At 58.2% G+C, this 10243-nt stretch overlaps 1 protein-coding gene across 1 annotated transcript; it reads left to right on the top strand.

Moving 5' to 3' along the window:
- Positions 1-1243: 1243 nt before the first annotated feature.
- On the top strand, positions 1244-9569 carry ARHGEF15 (Rho guanine nucleotide exchange factor 15; the record flags this gene model as incomplete). The annotated part of the gene is made up of 15 exons (XM_081110528.1): positions 1244-1856; positions 2132-2464; positions 2708-2762; positions 3563-3618; positions 3717-3928; positions 4026-4186; positions 4297-4449; positions 4578-4707; positions 5856-5930; positions 6035-6127; positions 6213-6373; positions 6458-6610; positions 6751-6833; positions 6946-7050; positions 7791-9569. 15 exons carry the CDS (start codon positions 1244-1246, stop codon positions 7940-7942), a joined length of 2535 nt encoding a protein of 844 aa, XP_080966654.1. The 3' UTR covers positions 7943-9569.
- Positions 9570-10243: the final 674 nt, after the last annotated feature.

The following is a 10243-nucleotide window of genomic DNA, read 5'->3' as shown; positions in this document are numbered from 1 at the left end:
GGCCTCCTTCCCGGAGGGGGAAGTGGAGCCCAGGTCCCCATGCTCTGGCCTTCAGTCTGGCCTCCTCGCCACCCTCAGGCACCCCGGCAGGACCCAGGCTCCCACTGGGGCCTCTCTCTCTGTGACCCGATGGCGGGATGGGGCGGGCAGGGGTAAGAGGACGGGGCAGGAGAGACCATGTCCGGGGCCTCCTGGTCTCTTGGGGTCAGAGGCTCCAGGAATCTTTACGGCAGGAAAAGGAGACTAAAAATAATCCGGAAAGGGAGAGTCCGGAGAGAGGAACTGGGAAATGGGGGGCGGAGGGCCAGCGGGAGCAGGGAAATAGTGAGGCAGCCCCACCGCCAGCGCCGGCGGGCGTGCGCAGGCACTCACACACGGCGAACGTCCCCACAGACAGCACAGAGCACATCCACCCTCGCACCCCCTCCCACCACTCCGTTCCCCGCGTTCCACTCTCCCCCTGCATGCCACCCCTTCATATAGCACTGGGAAGGGCACACACACACTTAAACTACACTCACAACCTTCGCACGCACACTCTATGGACACACACACACACCTCATCAAGCCGAGGCGTTGAGGCTAGACTGGCAAGCTCAGTCCCCCTTCCCATCCCCTCCTCTTGTGCCCCCTCCCCTGCCTTGGGTCTCTGCTGGGGCACCCCCACCCTAGCCTCACTGTCTCCTCCATCCAGACTGTGGCTGCAGAAGCTACAGGCCAGAGAGAAAGGGAGGCTGGGAGGACCAAGAAAGGCTGCCTGGGAGGGGTCTCGGGAATGCGAGGGGTGCGAGGTGAAGAGAGAAGACTGGGAATGAGCAGGAAGGAGAGGAAGCACAGCAGCCTTCCCTCCTGACTCCAAAATCATGGCTGATTTGCTGGCAAACAAGCTCTGCTTAGAGCAGTGGTTCTCAACCTTCTGGCCCTTTAAATACAGCTCCTCATGTTGTGGTGACCGCCAACCATAAAATTGTTTTCGTTGCTACTTCATAACTGTAATGTTGCTACTGCTATGGATCGTCATGTAAATACCTGATATGCAGGATGGTCTTAGGCGACCCCTGTGAAAGGGTCGTTCGACCGCCAAAGGGGTCGCGACCCACAGGTTGAGAACCGCTGCCTTGAGGCGTCGTCTACCCAGGGCAGGCCAGGGGGTGCCACTGAGGGTCTCTCTGTCTCTCCCTCCCTCTTCCTCAGGGGATGACTCCAGCAGAGCCCCCCACTCCTTTGAAAAGCTCAAAGGAAGATGTCAGACCCGTCTCTTCCTATAGCAACACCCCCTACCCAGAAGCCCCCTCGGATCATCCGCCCGCGCCCCCCCTCTCGACCTCGGGCTGCCCAGTCCCCTGGGCCCCCCCACAACGGCTCTTCTCCTCAAGAACCTTCTGGCACCTCCAATGATGCACCGACCCCAATGTGCTCCCCCATCTTCTGGGAACCCCCTGCCTCTTCCCTCAAGCCCCCTGCCCTGCTGCCCCCTTCCGCTTCTAAAACCAGCCTCGACTCTCAGGCCTCCCCAGACTCCCCTTCCAGCACCCCCAGTCCAGTGTCCCGGCGCTCCATCTCCCCAGAACCTGCACCCAGGTCTCCAGTCCCCCCACCCAAACCCTCCGGGTCACCCCGCACACCTCTGCCCCTGCCGCACCCAGCCCCCCGGGGCCAAGCCCAGGATGGCCCTGCCTCTGCCCCAGGCACTGTGCGGAGACTGGCTGGCAAATTCGAATGGGGGACTGAGGGCCGGGTCCAGGCTGCACACGCGACAGAGCCAGCTCCCCAGGGGGGCGTGGATGTGAATGGGGAGAGAGAGACTCTCCGGGGCAGCCTCAGAAGAAGGGGATCCCAGGAGAATGGCGCACCGGGTAAGCATTTCATGGGGCGAGGGGGGCTCAATCCAGCTCATCTTTTATTGTTTTCAATGGTTTAAGGCTGGGTCCTTTCAGGGGCTACCTTTTAAACATTGGATTTTACGTTTGGAAGATCTGATTTCCATATTTCTGGGAGTTTGAAGAGAGTCCGTGTTGAAGAGTAGATGCCTGGGGCTGGGCCATGTTCAGCTGCTGGGCAGGTTAAGGGGAAGGACCCTGGGCAGCGTGGGGCCAAGGGTCTTTTCCTTAGGACACCTCGTCTCCCACAGATGCTGCCCAGGCCTGCCCGCCCTGCTGCCCCTGTGTCTGCCATGTAGCCCGGCCTGGCCTGGAGCTCCGGTGGGTCCCTGTGGGGGGCTATGAGGATGGTCCCAAGGCCCTCTGCCGAGCCTCCCCACTGCGGGCCTCCCGCTCCCGCCCCAACCCTCCCAGCATCAGTCACCCCTCAGTGGTCCTCACGTCTTACCGCTCCACTGCTGAGCGCAAACTCCTGCCACCTCTCAAACCCCCAAAACCAACTCGGGTCAGGCAGGACCCCACCATCTCGGGGGACCCCCCACAGCCAGATCTCCGTCTGCCCTCTGAAGATGGAAACCAAACAGGTACAGGGCCTGGGAGAGTGGGTCCTTTGGCTGGGAGGGGAAGGGGTGGAGGGGCAGCGGTCTACAGATGAACAAACTGCAACCCCCAATAGGCCCTGAGCTTGTTTTGTTTCTCCGCCAGCTGCAGCTCCAGGGCTGATGGGAGCTGTAGTTTTTATGGTAACAGTCTCTGCTGGGGCAGGAGTCAGGAGTCGGGTGGGGATTCTGGGGATTTATTCTCTTCACTCTGGGCTCTCTCTCTAGGGAACAGTCCAGATGAAGCCCCTCAGAATGACGCTCCAGCAACCATGGAGGGCAGGTACCAACAACCGTCCCGCCTTACTCCTACCTGAGGGCAGACTCTGCAGGTCCTGCTAAGTCCCACCTCCACAAAGGTGGAGTGAAGGCGGCCTGGGGCTCTAGAAGACAAGCAATCCCAGCGCTGTCCCCTATCAGCTCTGTGACCTTCTGTAAGTCACTTAACCTTTCCGGGTCTCAGGCTCCTCATCTGTGAAATGGGGGTAAGCATACCAACTACTTCATAGACTATAACATTGGTGAAGAACCGGTCCTAGTAAGTGCTCCATTTTAGTTCCCCACCTCATGCCTCTATTGTAATTATCTCTTCAGTGTCGTCTGGGCTAGTTAATGATCTTAGATTCCCCATCACTATCAGAGTTCATCTGAGCCCATTCATTCATTCAATAAGCATTTACTGGTGTTTGTTCTCCTGGGGTTTTAGCTTGGGGGAATGGGTATGTCGTAACCAGAACAGGAGGGACAGAGCTGCAGGCGGGCGAAGGGGAGGTGTGAGTTTGGGTTTATCATGCTGAGTCTCACGGAGCCACAGAGAGGACATTTCAGATGGTGGTTGCTACGTGAGAGGGCTGGAAAGGTAAAGACTTGGAAGTCTCTGGCACACAGCATTGAGATAACGGGCGGAGATGGAGCCCGCTGAGTCGGGGCCTCCCATACAACAGGCACATAACAATATCTGGGGTTTGGTCTGGGAGCCGTGAGGGTCCCCGCACACAACCTTACACTATCACGTGGCTAGCGCCCCTGGAGGTGTGCAGCTGGGTTGGCTCTGGGGGACTCCATCCCTTCTTCTCTCCGCAGGGATGAGGGCCTGAAGGAGCTGAAGGAGCAGAACTGGGAGGTGCCCCTGCAGGATGGTGAGGCCTCTGGGCCTGGGGGTCCCTGCTGTGACCCTCAGGCTGGGAGAAGGGCTCTGGGGGCACTGGACTTCCCTGATGCGCTGTCTGCTCTCCAGAACCCCTGTACCAGACCTACCGCGCAGCCGTGCTGTCAGAGGAGCTGTGGGGGGTCAGTACGGAGGGGAGTTCCTCTCCGACAAACCCTGGAGACGCTCCCACCTTCGCCCGACTCCCTGGCCCCCGAAACACGCTGTGGCAGGAGCTCCCGGCGGTGCGAGCCAGTGGCCTCCTGGACACGCTCAGCCCCCAGGAGAGGCGCATGCAGGAGGTGGCGTACCTGGGGGCTGGCCCGGGCAGGAGTGCGGCCGGGCCCTGGGCAGGCTGGGAACTGAGTTTTCCACGTGCCCCCTGCTCTTCCCCCGCAGAGCCTGTTCGAGGTGGTGACCTCCGAGGCCTCCTACCTGCGCTCCCTGCAGCTGCTGACCGACACCTTCGTGCGGAGCCAGGCGCTCCGGGACACGCTCACCCCCCGCGATCACCACACCCTCTTCTCCAACGTGCAGAGAGTCCAGGAAGTCAGCGAGTGGTCAGTGGGGTGCTGCCCTCTCAGCCAACGGAGCGCCCCTTAAAGTTGCAGCCCGTCCCAGGGCCCCTGGCTCTCTGCCCCCCTTCGCCGACGGCTCCCCACCCCTGCAGGTTTCTCGAGGCGTTGCTGTCCCGTGTACGCTCTTCCCCCCACATCAACGACCTTTGCGACGTGGTGCACGCCCACGCCGTGGGCCCTTTCTCCGTGTACGTGGATTACGTGCGCAACCAGCAGTACCAGGAGGAGACCTACAGCCGCCTTATGTGAGCTCCAGGGCAGGGGCCAGGTCACACCTGTGGGGGAGCCCGGGGTGCAGGGGGGGGTCCAGGCCCGGGCAGGCGGGGGACCCGGGCCTCCAGGCCCACTCCAGCGGCCGGGGCTGCTTCTGCAGGGACACGAACGTGCGCTTCTCCGCGGAGCTGCGCCGGCTGCAGAGCCTCCCCAAGTGTGAGCGGCTCCCGCTGCCGTCCTTCCTGCTGCTGCCCTTTCAGCGCATCACGCGGCTCCGCATGCTGCTGCAGGTACCGTGGGGCCGGGGCCTCTCCTGCCCCGCCATCGCCATCGCCATCGCCCACCCCGCCGTGAACACAGGGCTTCCCTAAATCAGACCCAATCGGGGCCTCTCAGTCCAAGACCCGCCAGACTCTGCCTGGAGCTACTCAAATGTCTCCGGGAGCATGCTGGGTGCAGGAAATGAACCTCTGGCTAGAGGCAGGAGTTCTCGAACTGGCTGATTGACCTTGGGCAAGTCCCTTTCTCTCTCTGGGTCTCAGAGGGAATGTGGTGGCCACCTCAGCTGTACCTCTCACTGCATACCTCCCTCCCCAGTGGGGGGATATCACGCCCAAGGAGGCAAAATTGATTCTTTGGGAGGTAAAAAATATCCTAAATGTTCCAATGGTTGTGGTACTTCAAAGGGCCCCGCTACATAAAAGATGAACAGCATAGCTGTGGTATGAGATTTCTAAAAAGGCTCCTGAGCGGGGTGATACTGAATTTAAAAATAAAAGGATGAGCCCTAGCTGGTTTTGGCTCAGTGGATAGAGCATCGGCCTGTGGACTGAAGGGTCCCAGATTTGATTCCGGTCAAGGGCACATGCCTGGGTTGCGGGCTCGATCCCCAGTAGGGGGCGTGCAGGAGGCGGCCAATCAGTGATTCTCTCTCATCATCGATGTTTCTATCTCTCCCTCCCTCTCCCTTCCTCTGAGAGGTTAAATAACTTGTCCAGGTCATCCAGAAAATCACTGATGGAGACAAAGTTTCATTCCAGGCACTCTAACCACTGTGCTTCATTGTTTTTACTAATAGTTGTGGTTAGTAATTATTAAAATAACAGCACCCTTCTTTCCAGCACTCACTATGTGCCAAGGACTATGTTAAGTGCTTTGCATATATTACGTTGCTGAATCCTCCATTGGTAGGCTAGGTGGGTATTGCCCCCAATTTACAGAGGCAGAAACTGAGGCTCAGAGAGGTAACGTGACTTGCTCAGGGTTAGGCAGACAGTGAGTGGTGAGGTCTCTCAGCCTTGTTGAGACTGGTTCCTCAGCCCTGTGAACCCCAAACTGAGCATGTTGCCAAGCCAGGCAAGGGGCCTCTGAGCTGCAGCCCCTCTGAACCCCAGGGCTGCAGAGCAGGGGCCCAGTCACCCTTCCTCCTTGTCCTCAGAACATCCTCCACCAGACAGAGGAGGGGTCCAGCCGCCAGGAGAATGCCCAGAAGGCCCTGGGTGCTATCAGCAAGGTGGGCTGCAGGGGATGCTGAGGCCCAGGGAGGCGAGGAGAGGGGTCAGGGAGAGGGAAGGGAGGAAGGGAGTAGGGGTGAGTGACCGAGCTCCCCTCACCCAGATCATTGAGCGTTGCAGTGCTGAGGTGGGGCGCATGAAGCAGACGGAGGAGCTGATCCGGCTCACCCAGAGGCTGCGCTTCCACAAAGTCAAGGTCAGCCTCTGTCTAGACTCCCCACCATCCCTTTCCCCATTTTGTGCGATAAAGAAGCCAGAACCTCCTCCCTGCTCCCTCCCAGGCCCTGCCCCTGGTCTCCTGGTCGAGGCGCCTGGAGTTGCAGGGGGAGCTGACGGAGTTAGGGTGCCGGAGAGGGGGCATGCTCTTCACCTCGCGCCCCCGCTTCACTCCCCTCTGCCTGCTGCTCTTTAGTGACCTGCTGCTCATCACGCAGCCTAAGAGGTGGGTCCCAGGGAGGGTGGGAGGCCAGGCAGGGGTGGGGAGAAGGAGTCTGCTCTCCTTCTGAACTTCCTCTCCCCTGGGCAGTGGGCAGCGGCTACAGGTGCTGGACTATGCCCATCGCTCCCTGGTCCAGGCCCAGCAGGTTCCAGACCCATCTGGACCCCCGACGTTCCGCCTCTCCCTTCTCAGCAACCACCAGGGCCGCCCCACCCAACGGCTACTCCAAGCTTCCTCCCTGTGAGTTGTGTCTCCTAAAGGGGCCTTGACCTGATCTCTCAGAGCCTACCACCTCCTCCCCAATCTCTCTCCTCTGTGGCCCCTGCCTAACCCCCGGTAGGATCTCCTGGGCCAATTGGGACCCTCCCTTGTCCCACCAGATCAGACATGCAGCGCTGGCTGGGAGCCTTCCCCACCCCCGGCCCCCTTCCCTGCTCCCCAGACACCATCTATGAGGACTGTGGTGAGTAACCCCTAGAGGGAGAAGGAAGGAAAAGTGAATCTCAAGGGGAAATATGGGGGAGAAGCTAAATATAGTCTTGATCCTGCTGTAAATGTCACCCAACCCCAACCAGAATGTTCCCAGGATCTGTGTTCAGAGCCTTCGACACCAGCCAAGACTGAGGGACAGGGTCTGGAGTCCAGGGCTCCCCCCAAGCACCTACACAAGAGCCCTGAAGGTGAGTCTTTATTTCTTCATTCAGTAAATATTAAGCACCTGGGAGGGGCCGCTCTCTGTTCTAGGCGCTGTGAATCAAACACACAGATATCCCTGTGCTGCGAAGCATGCGTTCTAGTGGAGGAGAAACAATAAAGAACAAACAAGATCAAAAGTAAATTGCATATAGTGCGTCCGAAGGTGATGAGTCTATGGCAAAAACCCAAGTGCAGCAGTCAAGGAGGGCAGGCGTCCCAGGGCTGGGTGGGTTACAGGTTTAAACAGGGAGGCTGAGGTGGACCTCCAGGAGGAGGCACCGTGTCGGCGATGACTTGATGGAGCTGAGGAATTTAGGCACGTGGCATCCAGAGGAAGAAGGTTCCAGTCAGAGACGAGAGTCAGTGGAAGGCACTCTGGTTGGTGTGTTTAGGAGACAGTAAGGAGGCATGTGTGGCTAGAGGGAGTGAGGAGAAGGGAGAGAAGCAGACGAGGTCATAGAGATAACAGGGAGCAGATCATGTGGGTCCTCAGAGATCCCTGCAAGGATTCGGGCTTCCACTCTGAGTGGGATGAGCAGCCACTGCAGGGCTTGACAAAGGAGTGACCCTGACCCTCTTTGGTGATATTGTCACCTCCAGTGGCTTTTCTACCAATGCTCCCGTTCTCACCATGACCCTCAGACACTAGACCCCATGGTGCCTCCTTTCCCTCCTGACTGCCCCTTTCCCTGGCTCCCCTGGCGCCCCTTCTCTCTTTCTCCAGGCTGGCTGAAGGGCCTTCCTGGGGCCTTCCCTGCCCAACTGGTGTGTGAAGTCACAGGGGAACATGAAAGGAGGAGGCACCTTCGCCAGCACCAGAGGCTCCTTGAGGCTGCTGGACCGTCTTCAGGAAACCCCAGTGCCCCCCAATCCTAATGCATGCTGGGGAGGGGGCACAGGCTGGGACAGCTGGCAGCGTGGCACAGAGAGGACAAAGCTCATCTATCTATTGGATTCGCTGTCAGTGGAAATACTACCTCTAGTGGCAACCAATAGGGACCAAGCTTCAGGACAAGGCAGCCAATGAAAACAGGATGGTCAGAGCCCAGGCAATGAGGGAGAACAGGCTGGTTTGAGTGTGTGGCCAATGGTGACAGAGGCTTAGTGCAGAGCGGCTGATCCGGACCCAAGAGATCAGTAGTGACTCTCTTCGGTTCTATAGCAACAGCCAGTCCTGCCCTTTGAATCGAAGAAGTATTAGATTTCATTCTCAGGGTGTTTCCTATGTCCTCTCAAGCCAGGTTTTCTCTTCTAGAAGAATCCAGCGTGTGTTTCTCGGAGAGTGTGTGTGTGTGTGTGTATCTGTGAGTGTGGTATGTGTATGATCTTGCCTTCTCCCAGATGAGTGACTGCCCCAGTTCTTCCCTCAGCCCCCATTTTAACTATTATTCTCTCCGAGAAAGACCCCAGGTCTGAGTGCCAGAGGAGAATGAGCTGGATGTGGCTTGGCAGCCAGAGGCCAGAGCTCGGTTGAGAGCCCAGGTATCTGGGACTCTTGGAGGCCAGAGTCCCATGACAATTAGAGGGTGATGTTATGGAGCAGACAAGCAGCCTGGCAGAGGAGCCCAAGGGACTTCTGAAGACGGCCAGTAGCTGGGGCCTGAGGGCCCCTGAAGCCCACAAGCCCTTCTCCTTGCCCCAAAGCTTGGCGTCTGTAATCTTTGCTGGGAAAGCACCCAACTGAACTATAATCAGCGTCCAGCCTTGGCCTTGGACCCCAAGAAACGGAAGAAACGGAAGCTGTGGATCATGGGCCAGCGGGTGAGCTGCTGGGCCTTCCTGCCTTCATCCTGGTCCTCTCACAGAGACGTGGGGCCAAGCAGTGGGCAGAGAATGGAGAGGGTCTGCTTCTGGATGAGAAATGGCCCCCATGCGAGGCCACAAGGAGCTGAGGGACGGACGGAGTGGAGCAGACAGCTGCCGGCGAGGGGGGCCCAGGTCTGGCACAAGGCCTTCTCTGAGCTAGGCCATCACCCCTTCCCTTCACCTGTGCACAGAAACTTGCCCAGGACAGAAACTGCCACGCTGACCGCAGGAGGCGCAGGGACTCTCGGAGACTCAGGGGGAGACAGGCACTGGCATTGGCATGTCTGTGACTTTGGAGATTCACCGAGCACTGTGCCTGGCATATGAGAAACCTGCAATAAACGTTGGTGGAGCTGTATTGAGGCTCTTTGGGGGACTGTGTGCTTCAAGGAGCAGTGGTTTCCCGCTGTGGCTTTATGAGGGGGGTGGGGCTGGCTGGAAAGGGATTCTTCCAGAGCAGAGGTCAGTTCTGCTGGGAACTGGGCTTGGAGACTAGGCTCAAGGCTCCAGCGAGTCAGCCCACTCCTCCCTGCCCAGGGATCCGAGCCTGCGGCGGTGGTGGGTTTGCAGATGCTGGGGTGCAAGGCTCCTGCAGGTTAGGGGAGAAGATAGGGCAGCGCCAGGGCTCCAGCAGGGGATGGAGATGCAGGGAGCAGGACAAAGACGGCAGTCAGCAATAAAGGTCTTTCCTGAGCAGCCAAGCATCGCTGTGTTTAATTCAAGCAATTCTACGCCTGTTTACTGAATGCCTTCCATGTGCCAGGCATTGTTCTAAGACCTGGGGATACAGAGATGAAAACACAAGGGCCTTGTCCTCAAGGAGGACATCCTGGGTCTGGGCCCAGGTGGAAAGAGCAATTTCCAACTGTGAACAATTTAATAAGCAAGATAAAACCAGGCAGCAGCTATGGGGAAAATACAGCAAGGGCTGTGATGTAGAATACTCCGTGTGCGTGCGTGTGTGTGTGTGTGTGTGTGTGTGTGGGGGGAGCTTTGGAGAAGATCCTGGAGGTAACATTTGAGCTGAGACACAAATGACAAGAAGGAAGCAGCCTTGGGAAGATCTGTGCAAAGAGCATCAAAGGTACTGAAGTCCAGGAAATGAAGGGAGTGGTCGTGGTGGTGGTGGGGGGTGCACCTGCTCCTTCAAGTTTCCTGGTTGGGGAGTCTCTCTCCACCAAACTCCCTCTCTCTTGGAAATACTCAGAGAAACAGACAGACAGGCAGACATCGGAGGCTCACACAAAGCTACACATAGGACCGATCTATGGTACTTCCTAGCTCCTCAACCCCTCCCTGAGCCCTGCCTTGAGGAAGCCCCCAGGCCCCACTTCAGGTGTCCTAGTAATGGGGTGATTAGAAGACAAAGAC

This window comes from Myotis nattereri, assembly GCF_964212035.1.
Source record: "Myotis nattereri genome assembly, chromosome: 16".
NCBI lineage: Eukaryota > Metazoa > Chordata > Mammalia > Chiroptera > Vespertilionidae > Myotis > Myotis nattereri.
This window is presented reverse-complemented; position numbering and strand designations above follow the sequence as displayed.